This window comes from Leishmania martiniquensis, chromosome 36, assembly GCF_017916325.1.
Source record: "Leishmania martiniquensis isolate LSCM1 chromosome 36, whole genome shotgun sequence".
NCBI classification, from domain to species: Eukaryota; Euglenozoa; class Kinetoplastea; order Trypanosomatida; family Trypanosomatidae; genus Leishmania; species Leishmania martiniquensis.
The window spans coordinates 1,297,183-1,313,321 of record NC_090171.1 but is presented as its reverse complement, the minus strand read 5'-3'; the positions used below and the strand labels follow the sequence as shown (position 1 = coordinate 1,313,321).

Genomic DNA, 16,139 nt, shown 5'->3' with positions numbered 1-16,139 from the left:
CAAATGCGGAGGGACAGCGGGCAACCCGATGCGTCTTTCGATGTCTCCCCCCTTCCCCCTTCCTTCCTTCCTGGCCCTCATCTGATTTTTTTTTGGCATGGCGATTGCTGTTGTTCGGGGCTTTCCCTCTTTTTCCCCGATTTTTTTTGCTCCGTTTCCTTTCCCCCTTTTGTTTTTCTTTGCTTTCCCCACAGGTGCTTTCCGTTTTGTGTGTGTGTGCGTGTGTGTGTGTGTGTGTGTGTATCGTTAGTTCGGCGTTTCCTCCTCTGTTTTTGCTCTCACAACTTGACTTGGCGTGTGCGTCTCGTTTCAACCAGGCGTTTGTGTAGGGGCATCGAAAGACGGTGCCTATTGTTATTACGTGCGCTTGTCAGTGACCCTCGCTTATTTTCGTGTGTGTGTGTCGGCGTTCTGGGCTTGCGTGCTTGTTTTTCTTTCTTTCGCTTTTCTTGCATGTACGCTCGCTTGCGTGTGTTCCGCTTGTTTGTCAAGGGCTGGCTGGGTGGTGGAAAAAAGGGCGAGAAAACAGAAGCACAAAGAGTGAGCTGGCACACTTACCAACAGCAGCGCCAACGCGCGCAACACACGAAAGCACAGGGCGAACGAAAGTGCGATCAAGAAAAAAAACATTCCGGAAAAAAAGCAATCGAAGTGCAAATATATATATACATACATACATTGTGTGTGTGTATGTGATGTTAGCATCCGCCCATTTTCCCTTTCTTTGATGTCTTGTGGGTGCAGTGCGTAGGGCGTGTGTTTGGTGCTTGCGCATATGTCGCCGTGCTCATGTGCACCTCCCGCTCTGTCAAGGAAGCCTCAAGAAACAGTGACTCGAAAAGGAAAGGGAAAGAGGGAGACGGCCGTTGAAGATGCTCCAGCAGGACAAGGTGCATCACGGAAAGTGGCCCTTGTCCTCGCCCTCTTGCCATCATGGCCTGCGTGCGCGCGGTGGCGGAGCGGAAGAGGGTGGAAGTGAGGGCCGTAGTGTTTCCCTTTCGTGCGCCCGCCACGACAACCGGGCTGTTCTGCCAATCGCGCTTCTCTGTTGATGCCGCCACCACCATCCCTCCGGTTCCCTCTTTCATACCCTTCGGAGGCCTCACCTCTGCAGCCTCAGCCTCCATGGCAGCAGCGAGACTCTCCTCAGGCAGGCACTGTCGTGGTGCGAACAGAGAGTAGGAAAGAGACCGTGGCAATGAGAAAGTGAAAGCGTCCACCTGAAATGAAAAAGGTCGCGTACTGTCGCTGCTGACTCGGGTCCAGGCATGCTAACCTACTCGGCCTCCTCCGCCCTCGGCTGCTCTCTCCCACGTCCGCTCACTCACAAATCGTTTCCATTCTTGTCGTCCTTCTCTCTTTCTCGGTGACGCTCAGCTCACGAAGTTGTGCGTGCGAGCACAGCGTCCGGTGATCGTGAGAGTAAGCACACACAAGCGAACGACACCACACAACAGAGCGAACGCTTCCTCTACGTGAGAAGAGGAGGATCTGTGAAAGGTGCAACGCGCAGTGTTACCCTGCCGTATCCGTCCCACTCCCGCACCCCCCCCTCTCCCCACCACCACCACCACCCTCCGTCCCTGCCACTCTTTCTCGCCTTTTCTTTTGGAGCTCTCGCGCTGGTCTCTTGGGAGGAGAGGGGAGGGGAGAGCTTCTACAAAGGAATTTGGCTGGCTTTCTTCGCCACGGAGAGCACCGCACACCGCCACCGAGGAGCGCTCGCGGGCGGATACGCGTGTGGTTTGACCCCCTTCTTCACGTTCATGCACCTCCGTTAGAAGCGCTTCCGCGTAAGGGAGGGGGGAGGGCATCGCGAAGGGCACAAAGAGAAGCACTCATAGACGGGGACGCAGGCTCGCCGGTGAGAAAAGGGCAGGGCGATGCCAACATGGCTGAATGTCGCCGAGAAGCCCAGTGTGGCCAAAGAGATAGCGCTGAGCCTCTCGGGTGGCCACCACCGCACAATCCCATCGCAGTCCCGCTTTAACCCAGTCTTCGAGTTTAGCTTTGAGGGTAAAACGATGCTGGTCACGTCGGTGGCAGGCCACCTCATGGAGGATCAGTTCCCTCCACACACCAAGAAGTGGTCCACCTACCCATTCCGGGGGCTCTTCTCAGCGCCGATTACGAAGTATGTGCGAGCCGATCTCGAGCCTGTGAAAAAGAATCTTGAAGCGCTCGCCACTCGAGCTGACGCGCTCATTCTGTGGCTAGACTGCGACCGGGAGGGCGAGAACATCTGCTTCGAGGTGATGCAGGTGGTGCAAAGTAAGCGGCCGCAGGTGTCGGTGAAGCGAGCCCACTTCTCTGCCCTCACCGCACGCGATTTGCTGAATGCGGTTCACAGCCTCAAGCTTCCAGACAAGCGCCTCTCGGACGCGGTGGAAGCGCGGCAGGAGATGGACCTGCGTATTGGGGCCGCCTTTACCCGTTATCAGACTGTGAACTTTCGCCATCTGTTCGCGCACCTGCCGGGGGTGCTGAGCTTTGGTCCTTGTCAGTTCCCCACTCTCGGCTTTGTGGTGCGGCGCTACTGGCAGCAGCAGGGCTTTGTCCCGGAGGACTTCTTCACCCTTCACGTGCAGCATGGAGACACCAGGTTCTACAGCAGTCGCGGCTCCCTGTACGACCAGGTGGCGGCCACCTTGATCTACGAGGACATGCTGCAGGCAGCGGCGGCGGAGGAGCACAAGGGCCGCATTACCAACGTGCTGCAGCGTCCAACCCACCGACGACCGCCAGTGCCGCTGGCCACCGTTGTCATGCAGAAGCTGGCCGCAACGCATCTCCGCATCCCCTCTGAACGATGCATGACGCTGGCCGAGTCTCTCTATCAGGAAGGCCTCATCTCGTACCCGCGCACGGAGACAGACTCCCATAGTTTTAAAGAGGGTGAGCTGCTAGAGCTGGTTCGTGTGCAACTCGCAAACGCCGACGTGGCCGAGTACGTCACAGCCATGCTCGCGGACGTCGCCACGCGCGTGCGCCAGCCGCTCCGCGGCGGTCACGACGACAAGGCGCACCCCCCGATTCACCCAACCAAGGCGTGGAACGCGACACCTGATGAGCGCGGTAGACTGTACAATCTCATTGTGCGTCACTTCCTCGCCTCGCTCTCGCCCGACGCGGTGGCCGCGACGACGCGGGTGTCGGCAGAGTTTGGCGGGGAGTTGTTCTCCACTGGCGGGACAACGATAGTGCAACGTGGCTGGCTGGACATCTTCCCCTACGAGCGGTGGAATAGCACGTGCATCCCGAACTACCAAGTGGGTGACACGTTTAAGCCGACAGTCGTGCAGCTGAAGCAGGGCTGCACCTCAGCCCCGCCTCACCTGACGGAGACGCATCTTATCTCGCTGATGGACAGCAACGGCATTGGGACGGACGCCACCATTGCGCAGCACATCAAGACCGTCCTTGACCGCGAGTACGTGAAGCGCGAAGGCCAGTCGCTGGTGCCGACGACACTGGGGATTGCCTTGGCCTCCGCCTATGAGTCCCTCGGGCTGGCCAGCCTCTTGCAGCCACAGCTGCGGGCGCAGATGGAGCTGGCGATGGGTGACATTGCAAACGGCACTGCCACGAAGGAGCAGGTAGTGGCGGCGGCGGTGGAACTCTATGAAGAGATTTTCAGCCGTCTCATGGCCAGCACGAGCGCATTTTACGAGGAGCTGAAGCGTTATCTGCACCCGGCAGCAGAGCCAGACGCGCGTGCCATGCACGTCACGGTGGTCAAGGCCAACTTCATCCCATGCGGGACATGTGGCCAGCTGACGGACCTTGTCGAGCGCGTCGGTGAGCGTGATCGTGAGGTGTGGAGCGTTCGTTGCCAAGCCTGCAACAAGATGCATCGGGTGCCCAACGGCCGCCTCAACACGCTTGAGCCCGTGAGCCCGCCGCTCAGTTGTTCTCTATGCGGGTTCGTTGCGCTGCGCGTCACGAACCGCGAGAAGCAGACGTCCTACCACGTGTGCCCGCACTGCTTCGGGAGCCCACCGCGGGCAGGGAGCGTGAGTGGCGGCGGTGTGACCGGTACAGTCGCTCTCCTTCCCGACATCGAAGCCGCAGCCGAGTTCCGCTGCTTCCAGTGCACCGCCGAGTGCCCCTTGGCCAAAGGGCTCGAGACGATCGGCATCACAACGTGTATTGCGTGCTGCCAGCACGAGCTGCGGCTGCGCTCTGGGGCCAATGGATTCTTTTTATCGTGTAAGGGGTATCCCTCGTGCAGCCTGAGCGTCTCGCTGCCGGCGGCGGCCTCAGTGAAGCCGAGCCCCTCGCAGCGATGCCCCGCATGCAACGCGGTTCTCCTGACCTTCGACTTTAGCGGCCGCCAAGGGGTGCCGGGGCTGAACATGCTCGACACCATCTGCATTAGATGTGACGCACGCATCAAGGACTACATAACAGTGAAGGGGATTCCAACGGGCAATGCAAGCTCGCCTGCAGTGCCGAGCAGCGCCGCCTCTGCCGCTTCCGCCACGTCAGGGGCGTACACGCTGCCCTCTGTAACGTCCTCCACACGTTGCAATGGGCGCGGAGGGGGACAGCGTGGTGGCCGTGGTGGTGGGGCGGCAGCAGCGAAAATGTCTACTGGTGGGGTCGACACTGTGTGTGGGTGCGGCGTCCCAGCGAAGCAGCTTGTATCACGCAAGGAAGCTTCGCGGGGCAAGCACTTCCTCACGTGTGCCAATCGGCAGTGCTCCTTCTTTCAGTGGCTCGACTGAGCGGCCCCCCTCTCTCCACCGCCGCTGTCGATGTGGGACTGCGCGATGAGCGGCACATGCGTTGCATGCATGCAACTGTGTTCATGTAGGTGTACGGCGCCGCCAAGAGGTTTGTCACGCTCATCTGCAGGTAGCGGGCCTCACACCCACTGTCCCTCCCACCACCCACCACCCCCTCTCTCTCGTCCCCGCACGCGCACTTGTCGACAACTTTGAGCCTCACGATCAGAACTGAAAAGTAATCAAAATCACCTAAAGCACTGTTGCCTCTGTCAGCGCTGGCGGAGCCTTTCGCGTCCCTGTCGCCTCTGGTCTAATCATCGCTCGCACGGCAGTGGCGCGCGAGTTTCTGCGCGCTAGCCGGTGTACCCAGCTCTCCCTTCGGTGGAGGGAGCCCCCGATTCCCACATGTGGGCGCCGCCAGCGCTGTCGTGGTAATAGGCTCTGCTCATGCTTTCCCTCCTCTCCTCCTGTCCTTCCCTTCACTTTCTCTCTCTCGTCTCTCTTCCCGTTGCTCCCCTCCCCGCCGCCGCCTCTCCGCTTTCTCTTATTCGCTCTCTGCGTATCAGTCCTTCTTTATTCCTCTCACGTACGTGCAGGCCGTTGGCGTGAAGTCGGCATCCGCTCTCCGCGACCGACAAAGCCGTTTTGCTTCCCTCGACAGCCACCACCCACCCACGGGAACCGCACGTCTCTTCACATTCGAGACATTTCGGCGCGCATTTGATCGCGTACCTCCTCTAACGTCGCGCGCTACGCACCTGCCCCGCTCCTCTTGCCCTGCCCCCGCTTTTCGGCGCGTGTATGCGTGTCTGATTGCGTGTCTGTCCCTGTGTGTGTGTGTGTGCCTCTCCTTCCGTATCCCCGCCCAACTTTTACACCCGGCCGCTCGAGGTCGGTCCTCTCACTCCTGCGCAGTGCACAGAGGGCATCCAAAAGACAGCGCGAGAGGGAACTTCGCACTCCTTTCCTTTTTTTGTCGCGAGTGCCCACTCACCACCCACCCGCCACCGCCATCTCTCTTCTCAACCTCAACCTCCCTCAGTCCTGAGCTCTTCTCTCCGTCTCCTCTTCGCCGGTTCTCTGTCCCCGTCGCGCCTCGGTATTGTCATTGCCAACGGTCCGTCCGCGGGAGGGCTTCTCCACTTTGGAGCACGTGTGTGTGTGTGTGTGGTTCTTCTCATAATTCATCGAGCGGGTTTGCTTGCGTTCGTGTGCCCGTTTGTGCTGCCTCCTTCCCTCTGCGTGTGCGGCCTTTCTGAGCAGCCGCCCTTTTTTTCTGCCCTTCCCCCCCTCCCCCCTCCCGCACACACCCCAACACATTCCTTTGCCGATGTCCACTCCATTGTCACCCACGGCGCCCGCTCCACCGGCGGCTCTGCTTCCGGTTGAGGAGTCGCCCATCGGTACACAGCCTGCGGCCCAGTTGGCTGGTGGCACCAACTCCCAAGGCACATCTTTCACCTCGGGCGCTAGCACGGTCGTTTGTGACAACTGCAACAGGCGCGGCCACCTCCGCCGCAACTGCCCCACGATTCAGTGTAACTTGTGTAAGCGTCTCGGTCACTTCCGGCGCGACTGTCCCCAAGACGCGTCCAAGCGGGTGCGCTCCGCCGAGGACGCTCCGCAAGGTGACGTCGGCCGCGACGAGGAGTACCGCTGGTCCGTCTGCCGACATTGCGGCTCATCACGCCACATCCAGGCCAATTGCCCTGTGCGCTACCAGGCTCTGGAGTGCTACCAGTGTCACCAGCTTGGCCACATGATGACGACCTGCCCCAAGACGCGCTGCTACAACTGCGGCATTTTTGGCCATAGCTCCCAAATATGCCACAGCAAGCCGCACTGCTTTCACTGCTCGCACTCGGGGCACCGCTCATCGGAGTGCCCCATGCGCTCTAAAGGGCGCGTGTGCTACCAGTGCAACGAGCCGGGTCACGAGGCTGCCCACTGCCCGCAGGGTCAGCTGTGCCGGATGTGTCACCGCCCAGGTCATCTCGTTGCGCATTGCCCTGAGGTGGTGTGCAACCTTTGCCACATGAAGGGCCACACCGCGGGCGTGTGCGACAACGTGCACTGCGACAACTGCGGCCGCAATCATGAGACAGTCCACTGCCGCCTGCCGTACACGGCGCCGGTGACGTACGACCGCGTCTACGAGGAACGATCTGCTTCCCTTCCAGGCGAGCGCAATTCTGGCTCGGCCGGCCGGTCAAACAACTCACCTACGCCGCGCCATTCGGACGACGAGGCGAGCACTCACGGCAGCGAGGCTGATCCTCGTGCGGCTGGGTTGGGTGTGCCTGTGGTGCCCCCTTACATTCCTCTGGACACGCCGAAGAGGGAGGGGAGAGTGGCCATCGTCGTGGACGGGTCCTACTTCGAGCGTTGCATCGCGCTTCGTCGAAACCGCAGTGATCCTGCCTACTACCGGTGCGTCGCCAGCGCCCTACTCCACACCATCGACTACATTGGCGACATCTTCCAGCGCGAGCCCTTTGCCTTCTGGTTTGACACGGACACCTCCGCCTTTACAGAGTTCGTGGAGACGTCGATGCCGCTGGCGCAGCGCGAAAAGGCGTTCCGCGAGGCCGCGATGCGGAAGCGCTACTTGACGGACGAGATGAACAGCGGCCGCTCCCTACCGAACGTGGTTGCGAAGCTCGTGGGTGGCATGAAGCGACAGCGCGGATTTACGGAGGATGGGCCCGGCCATGTGTGGGTTCAGACTGGCGTGGACGTTGCCACCGCCACGTGCATGATAGAACTCTTCCAGGATCGCCGCCAATTCCAGCAGGTCGTGCTGCTCTGTGGCGACGCCGACGTCTACCCGGCAGTGCAGTACTGCAACACCCTCCGCCGCTCCTCTCCCCTTCATGCAGACTCCAATCCCGTCCGCGTCTGCGGCACCTCAGACTCCATAGCGAAGATGTACGGGCAGCAGCAGGACCTCACAGACTTCTTGCCGCGTCTGCTGCTGGACCGTCCCTCGCACACGGAGGACGGACGCACAATTGCATTCCCCACTTCCAAAGTATTCCTGTCTACCCACTAGGGGCATGGCGCGCGCGGCTGCTTCTTGTTGCGCTGTTTCGTTTGCTCTGTGTGCGTGATTGTGTGTGTGTGTGTGTGTGCCCTGTATGCACCATCGCGCACGTGTGTATGGGCTTGCTTCCAGTGAGTCGAAATCTCTGCAGCAGCACAAGAAGCAGAAGCTGCGTGCGTGAGACAGCAGAGAGGGGAAGGGGAGGAAAAGGTGTGTCCACGTATGCTTAGATCGAAGTGCGCTTGCCGCTAGCTACCAGTTGACGTCCTTATGGTGGCCACCATCAACACCCTTTACCTCGTCTCCTAATCGCCTGGGGGAAGTGATTGCTCTCCTGTTCACATGTCTGTTGTTCGTTGCACTATGGGTATTTGTGCGAGTGTGCACGTTTGTCTCGAGTAGTGTGTCGAAGTGCCGTGCCTCTAAATCTCTCACTTCGCGAGCTTACCTCCTTTTTTTTTCGGGAGGGGGGTACTCCCTGCAGCGTAGCCGTGCCCCTGTTGCGCTCTTCAGAGCACACGCTCGAACGCAACTGTCAGGAGTCGCAGACGTAACAGAACGTGTATGAGCAGGTATATTCCTCCCTTTACACACACACATATATATATGCACATGTGTGTAGCGCCAACCCCCCCCCACACACACACGCACTCAAAGGACCAGCTCTGTAGGGGGGGGGCGTTTTTACTTGGTGATGGAGGTGAACGGCCGCAAGCTCAGGGCGCCCACCTCGACTATCTCATTCGGCTGAGGGAGGCTGCTCGAACTGAACATGTTCCCTTGCCTCTCCACGTACTGTCGCCACCCTCGCTCGTCCCAATTCTGCGCAAGTCTTTGCAACCTGCACGATCGACCTGCAACACCTCAGCCGCCAGAACAGCCAGCTTGTTTTCCCCTTGTCGTTTCTCATTGCCTCCACCTCCACTGATTCTCATAGCACTCCTCAAGCCGGTTGCCAACTCCTCTTCAACCAGATTCCATAGCTCCTCCTTGGGCACGTCTAAACTGCGCAAGCGTGTGGAGCAGCAGCGTTAGGCGACTTGTCATCACGTGAGACGTAAGAGAAGCGAAATAAAAGCGGTGCTGTGTCGACTGTGCGTGCATCCACCTTTTTTTTTGCGAAGCATCTCTGGCCGCTAAGAACGTGAGCGCATGTGGTAAGCTGCACAACTTTCGCCCTACGGCGTTGAAACGGTCGCGTGCGCGTGCGTGCACTCCGCCTAGTCATATCCCCTGCCTTTGCAATGGACGAGGTTCCACAGCGGTACTACGATACATGTGCGTGGGTGCAGCATCACTACGCACAGTTAGCAGCGTCTACGGCTAAAGCAGCCTCATCGAACAGCTCGGTGTGGTGTGTTAAGACTCTGCCAAGAAGTGATCCAAACCTGAACCTTGTGCTGGAATGCTTTCCTCCTCATGCCAATAGCTCGCGCGCCAGCGCCACTGCAACGTCGTTGGCAAACTCAGCAGCGCAGCATAGGCCCGGCGATGTGGACAAGGAAACTCTCGAGAACTGGTACAATCGCTTGCTGCTTCGCATTGCTGACGATATAGGCTGCTCTGACGCCAATAAATGAGCGGGAACAAGAAAGGGCAAATCAACGACACCCCACGTTTTTTTTCGAAGTGCAACTGCCTCTGTCTCGTTGTCTCTCTCTCGTGGGTGTCTCCTTTAGGGAGAGCAGACCTCACCCTCACTCCCCCCTTCGGTGGGCCCACCCCCTGCCGGATCTCGCTCACTGAGCAAAGCCACAAGCGTGGCGTGCCGTCCAACCCGCAGAGATCGACCTCGAACGCTAGCATACTTAATGGAATCTGCGTCTGAGCATTCTGGTAGCGCTCCTCCTTGGCCACCCGAAGTGTTGAATCGGGCAGAGATTGGGCGCAGAGCGCCTGTCATGCGGGGCTACCAACGCATGCCCATGTGCTCGAGCCAGTGACTGACGTCTGCCGTCATAATCCTCTCCCTATCTCCTCCCTTTCTGTAACCTCAGGCTTTCGGCACCACCCCGCCCCACCCCATCCGCGCCGGCACACGCTCCGCTCCGCCTGTGGTCGCTCTCTCTCGCGGTTCGCCTTCATACACCTCTTCATTTTGGTCACCCTATCCTCCTCCACATCACGTGTGCAGACGAACGGAGAAGTCTTCTTCACGCTTCGCCTACCTCTACTCCCTACCGGTGTCTGTGCGGCGCGGGCACAGTTGCAAAGCACAAGCGTGCCTCCTCACACGTACCACTGATTTTGGACACCCTTTAAAAACGCATCGCTCTCTCCTCTGGAAGTCTTTTTTTTTTGCTTTTTTTTGCTTTTCGTGCTGCCCTATTTGTTCTCTCAGCCCGTCGAGGGCTCCTACTCCCTTATTTTTTCTCCCTTCCTCTTTCGTCCCTCCCCGCCTGCGCATGTGGCAGCCACCACAGTCAATGCGTCGCAGCATCAGCGACAGCGCGCGTCCACCCGCTATGCTTCTGTCCCTTCTCCTGCTCGTCCTCAGTTGGGCCGTCTCCGTTCATGGGAATCGTCAGTGCTGTTCATTTGGCATCGGATGCGTTCTTCTACAGACGACTGGCGGATCGAGTGCCGCGCTGAAAGCCGCAGACGCTACGGCCCAAAAGACCTCGATGACCTGCACGCAAGAGAGCTTGACCCAACCTTCAGTCTGGGCGCCCACGGACGGTACGGGCAGTGAACTGAATGTGTACATGTCCATGCTCTCTGACACGCTTCTCAGCGACGTCGTGGCAGCATCGTCTTCCAGCAGCTGCACCCTCGTCACATCCATATCTGAAGGTGTACTGGACACAAGGAGTATGTCCAAGCATGTGTACTTCACAAACCCAGATCCCGCGACGGAGATGCTGGGGCTGCTGTCACATGTAATGGCCAGCGGGGCCCCTTCAAAAATCGGCTTCGTGTACGCGAGCACGGCTACCGGTGGAACCAGTGCCGGTGCAGCCGTGTACAAAGAGTTTCGGAGGCGCATCCTCGAACTGGGCTACGCCGGCACGGTGACCCTATATGATGCGTCCCAGACCTACAGTGCCGCGAAGTTTGAAAAGTTTGTGAGCAGCTTTTCGGCAGGCGCCTCCGCCATATTCTTTTTCCCTCCAGCCGGGAGCGACACCAACGCCATGTTCGCGCAGCTGATTGCGAGCTTGAGTAAAAGCAAAATTCTAATGCCTTCATGGCTCATCCGTACCGCCACGACCCAATACCTTGCTGCGGCATCGCCCTCCCTACCTGCGGACAATGTGATTGTGTCCTCCACGAACCCGCACCCTCAAGACCCCAACTTTGGAACGTCAATGCGCCAGTTCGAAAAAGACTACGGCAGCATCACCCCCGCCCTGGATCCCAACAGCGTAGAGGGCATCGAAGCGGTGGCGGGCTGGGTCACGGCCCGAGCAACCGTCGCGACGCTGCAGCTGAACACCCTCTGGGCGACTTCGACAACGCAGAAGAACTATTTCGACGCGCTGTTCGAGCAGCGCTTCTACACCATCGGTGGTGAGATCGTTCTTGGAGGGTACAGCAAGTCGTGCAACGTTGGCGGTCGTATGGTGCTCTTGTACTCCTTGGCACAGATGAACAGTGAAGCATCGGGCGCGTACTACGGGCTGAGATCGATGCCCCAAGCAAATCTGATGCTAAAGCCGTGGGAGTGCCACGCGGCGGATGTCGCGTTGAGCATCGGCAAGATGGTGCTGGCGGGGTACGTGAGTTATCACGGCCTTGGCGAAAGCTTCACTTACATCACAACGCAGATGCAGAACACCGTTCCACGCGCCATGCACTCCGCCGCCTTCACCAGCGTCACCATGGGTCCCTTGGAGGTCGAAACCAGTGCTTCCTGGGGGGCAGCACTCGACAGCGCATTGGCCATAGCTGTATATGGAGCCACCCCCGCCGGGACTGAAAGCGCTCAGGTGTCGCAGGTGTTGGTGGACCCCATATTTATGCGGCCGACTCTTTACCAGAATCTGAGCAACGTTGTCTACCTGACAGCGACCAACGAGCAACAGCTGGGTGCGATGTCAGGTTGGGTGGTGCAGTCGGCCGCTGCTATGGACGTGCACGTTGTACTGCGGATCCCCAGTGACGCAGCGACGGAGATGCAGGACACGCTGAAGCGAATCACGGCGCACGCCGGCGTCACGATAGCATCTGTTAAACGACTAGATGCTGATGTCGCGCTGTTGTCTAGCGATCTTGCGGCATCCGGTCTTGTAGTGCTGATTGGTGTGATACCAGGTGACATCGCCACACTGAAGAAGCACCTGGAAGACAACAGCGAGGCGCGTGTCCTCCTTCTCTTTGACGAATTGACGCAGTTTTATGGGGCTGTTCGAGCCCAGTTCACATCACAAGCAACCTCTTTCGGCGAGCGCTTGCTGTTTATTACAAACCTGCCGCCCTGGGCACCGAAGGCCTCTCAGGCATCTCAGCTGTCTGCATCCTTCATCGATCTGATGCTCGGGCCCGACTTTTACGCACCAGCGTCGATGAGGGGCTACCTAGCCGTGCGCGTGCTCAGCTCACTCACTGACAATCTCAAAGTCCCGACGAGTGGTGGGCTCTTGGATGCACTCTACATGCAGCCAACCCTACAGGTTGACGACCTCACACTGGGGCCTTTCCAGCGCACAGGGTGCGCCTATTCAGTGGAGGATAAGCAAGTAAAGTGCACAGGTGTCGTCAATGGTGGCGCGAGCGAAATTCACCTGTGGTCTTACTCTGGCATGATCACGAAGGATGGTGAGCCCATCGCTGGGCCGTACCTTGTCGACCTCTTCGGCCACCTCCAAACAGCCACGGGGGAGGAGAGCAGTTCTGACACAACAATGGAGACGGCACCCGAGGAAGGCAATGAGAGAAGAATGCAGAACATCATCATCGTTGTCGCAGCTTTCTGCTTCTCCGCGGCGGCGGTGGCGGTCGCGGTCGCTGTCATCGTTTGTGTGTACTGCTCTGGTGACAGTCGCGACAACAGCAACGCGCCAAAGGATGAACGCCAGCCTTTGACGCTAATTTTCACGGATATCGAAAGCAGCACGGCGCTATGGTCGACGGCGCCTCAGGCTATGGCGTTCGCGGTGGCGCTGCATCACAAGCTGGCTCGCCAGCTGATTATAAAGTACAAGTGCTACGAGGTCAAGACGATTGGCGACTCCTTCATGATCGCCTGCAAGGAGCCTTTTGTGGCCATGCAGCTCGCGCGCGACCTGGAGTTGGCGCTCTATCAGGCCGACTGGGGATCAGCCGCGATAGATGAGGCTTACGCACTGCTCGGAAAGCCGAGAAGCGATACCGCCCTCGATGACTGCAAGACGAGCCCATGGAACGGTCTCCGCGTTCGTGCTGGTATCCACCGCGGTCTGGCAGAAGTGCGCTTCGATGAGGTGACCAAAGGCTACGACTACTATGGCAACACCGTCAACATCGCCGCGCGTACAGAGAGCATCAGCTGCGGTGGACAAGTCATCTGCACCTCGAGCGTGGTAGAAGCGCTCACCGAGGAAGAGCAGAAGAGCATCCAGCTGCTTGCCCTCGGCGCACACCAGCTACGTGGTGTGGCGGAACCAATCGAGATGTACGAAATGTGCACAGTGCCTGGGCGCGTCTTTCCTTCAAAAGCAAGTGGTGTCAGCGCGAACCCGCTGGCGCCCATCGCTGCGGGTACTGGCACCGGCAGCGTCCCCAGCTCAGGAGAGGATAGGCCGATGTGTTTGGAAAAGGAGGAGGTCTCCACCACGGAACCGGAGTGCCTCAAACCTGTAGTGGAGGTGCTGGACGTGTACTTCAGCGCGTACACGAGCGAGCAGAAGATTAAGTGTCTCCTAAAGGCGTGCAAGTTCCTTAGCTTGTCGAATCCTCCGCGTTGCAGGTTCACGTCCAAGGAAGCGTACGCGCAGTCCTTGATGATTATGGTGGCGACGCGCACATCGGCCGTTATCGACTTCCGCCACAGGATGCAAGAGAGAAGCATGATTGCATCTGCGCCCGCAACAGAGAGCAAGGACGAAGCGCGAGAGATGAAGAGAAAACGAGATGCCGCAGTCGAGTCGCCGGCTGCAGTGAAGATGAGGCGTCGATGCAGCATATCAAATAGCGTCTCTGGGGAGAAGCCGGACGACCAAGAGAGCTCGGAGAACGCCATGGTGTTGGTGATAGGCAAGAGCGATCTGCTGGCGTTGCAAAGCAGCAGTGGGCTGTGTTGCGATGAGAAGTCGGCGGGCGAGGATCGTGCGATGACGGCATTGTTCCTGAACGGCGCCCCAAGTGTCAGCGGCGATGAAGTGAGCCCCTGCTTTCAGGAGGGTAACGGATTGCTGTTCCGCGTCATCGACAAGAAGGCAAAGCAGTGGGCGTTCTACAATGACACGACTAACATCGACATGCATGTCCACTTCTCTGTGGGCCGCAACAGCGCAGTGGAGTGGGGCCCAAGTCTTGCCGGAAGAGTCACGCAGGAGGCGTGCACAGGCTGGTACGAAGGTGAACTGCTCGTGCCACCCCTTGGAACGCAGGTGCTGCTGACGGGAGATGTCAGCGGGTACCGCATGCGGTACAGCACAACGCTGTTCAGCGAAAGGGAGCAGCGGCAGCTTGAGTTTCCTTAGGCTTTTCTTGATGCTGACATGCATATGTGCGAGATGGGGTTGTCTTGCGTTGCCCCACCCCCCACCGCCACCACCGGCCTTTCACTACTTGGTCGGGCCTCCATCAACTTCCTTTCATGCTCATTAAGCCTTCAACATGGCAGTGCGAGGCTGCTGTGCAGGCGTGTGTCTGTCAGGCGTACCAGAGCGCTCTCTCCAGCTGATGCATCGATGTTTATACGTTGGTCGGTCCGTCAGGGTTCACACTTACGCGCCAAGCGCCTAAAAGCGTCTCGGTGAAGCTGATTGTCGGTGCTTCCAACGAGCACTTCGATTTCTTCCATAACATTTTGCTCGCTCTTGTCTCCCCGGTATCTGAAGAGGGTAAAGTCCCTCGTGGGCGCCATTGTCGACGCGTGTGTGTGTGTGTGTGTCGTCATCAACGTCATTAGACCACTCGAATTCAAAGAGAGAGGGAACGACCTAAAAAGAGGAGAGCAGTACATATATATATATTTATTTATTTATTTATACAAGCGTTGGGGAGGGAGGGCAAGGTGAATCCCCTCCCCCTCCGTTGATGTACTCAATGCGCGGTCGCCATCGTCACCCCCCTCACCCCTCCCACGAATGAGAACACCAAAGAAAAACAACAAAAGAAACTGAAGCGAACGATCTGATCGAGTGTGATGGAAACTCTGAGTTTTTGCTCGATGTTTCGCCGTCGCTCTGCACCATGTGCATATACGTGTGTGTGTGTGTTTGCTTTTCCTTCATAAAGACGGGGCGCCTGTGCCGCAACACGGCACCCAATACTACTCTCCCCACACACACACACACACGGACGCAGTCATATATATATTTTTTCTTCTCCCTGACTAGTTGATTCGCTGCCGTACCCGTTGCTCCAGCTCGGTGGCTTCTTCAACATTCAGCATCCTTTCGTTCTCGTCAGCCATGTATGTTCTTAATATCACTGTTACTCTTCTATATGTATCTCGTGTCCATCAGTGGCTCGCTGTGCAGCCTACCAGTCCCTGTTTTCTAGGAAGCAGGCGCACTAGCAGGTAAGGCCCTTTGATGGACGGCGCTGTCTGCGAAGGAATTGCGCAGACAGAGCCCCCGCCACCACTGCGTGCGGAAGCGCTCGAGGCGGCGCACGAACATGCCTGGCGCCCATTTTGCGAGCACTGCTGGTGCATGCGTACGTTTTTTCCAACAAAAAGAAAGTTGAGTGTGCATTGTCAAATAACGCCCCCAGCGCTGCGACTTCCGTTGTTTCGGGTAAAGGTGAGGTGCGCGATCGTGGCGAGACGCCGTGCCATCCGCTCTCCTCCATGTGGAGGGATACTGTGTAGCGCGTGCGGCCGGCAGGTGCGCCGGCTGTCTCCATGGAACTCTTTTTATCCCTGCACCTCTCTCCGCCCGATCATGTGACTAACCTCTGCCAATCAGTTCGTATGCGAGCGTCTGCAATGCAACCCCCGCCAGCCAGGAGGCCTTCTTTAGGGGTTCGGTCTGCTTACCACCACCACCCCTCTCTATCCCTCTCTCTCCCCCCTCCCCGGTGGAGCTGAAAAAGACGGCGAGAGAAGCGGAGGGAGTGGATGGCTGTGGAAAAGAGTGTACTGCGGTGTCACCTGCACTAACGCCTTCCTCACCGTCTCGCGGGCAGAGCAGCTACTGAGTCTCGGAGCATTTCCTCGCCCTTCACGTAACTCTCTACACCAAACTGCCTCCTGGGAAAATAGAAACGTCTCGTGG

General features: G+C 58.4%; 4 protein-coding genes across 4 annotated transcripts; all 4 read left to right on the top strand.

The window, feature by feature from the left end:
• Positions 1 to 1,883: 1,883 nt before the first annotated feature.
• Positions 1,884 to 4,727, top strand: LSCM1_00342 (uncharacterized protein; the record flags this gene model as incomplete). Its single annotated transcript, XM_067317994.1, has 1 exon — positions 1,884 to 4,727. One exon carries the CDS (start codon positions 1,884 to 1,886, stop codon positions 4,725 to 4,727), a length of 2,844 nt encoding a protein of 947 aa, XP_067174099.1.
• A 1,333-nt stretch (positions 4,728 to 6,060) lies between these two features.
• Positions 6,061 to 7,782, top strand: LSCM1_00341 (uncharacterized protein; the record flags this gene model as incomplete). Its single annotated transcript, XM_067317993.1, has 1 exon — positions 6,061 to 7,782. One exon carries the CDS (start codon positions 6,061 to 6,063, stop codon positions 7,780 to 7,782), a length of 1,722 nt encoding a protein of 573 aa, XP_067174098.1.
• Positions 7,783 to 9,017: 1,235 nt separating this feature from the next.
• On the top strand, positions 9,018 to 9,353 carry LSCM1_00340 (uncharacterized protein; the record flags this gene model as incomplete). Its single annotated transcript, XM_067317992.1, has 1 exon — positions 9,018 to 9,353. The coding sequence occupies one exon, from the start codon at positions 9,018 to 9,020 to the stop codon at positions 9,351 to 9,353; it is 336 nt and encodes a 111-aa protein (XP_067174097.1).
• An 825-nt stretch (positions 9,354 to 10,178) lies between these two features.
• On the top strand, positions 10,179 to 14,396 carry LSCM1_00339 (uncharacterized protein; the record flags this gene model as incomplete). Its single annotated transcript, XM_067317991.1, has 1 exon — positions 10,179 to 14,396. The coding sequence occupies one exon, from the start codon at positions 10,179 to 10,181 to the stop codon at positions 14,394 to 14,396; it is 4,218 nt and encodes a 1,405-aa protein (XP_067174096.1).
• Positions 14,397 to 16,139: the final 1,743 nt, after the last annotated feature.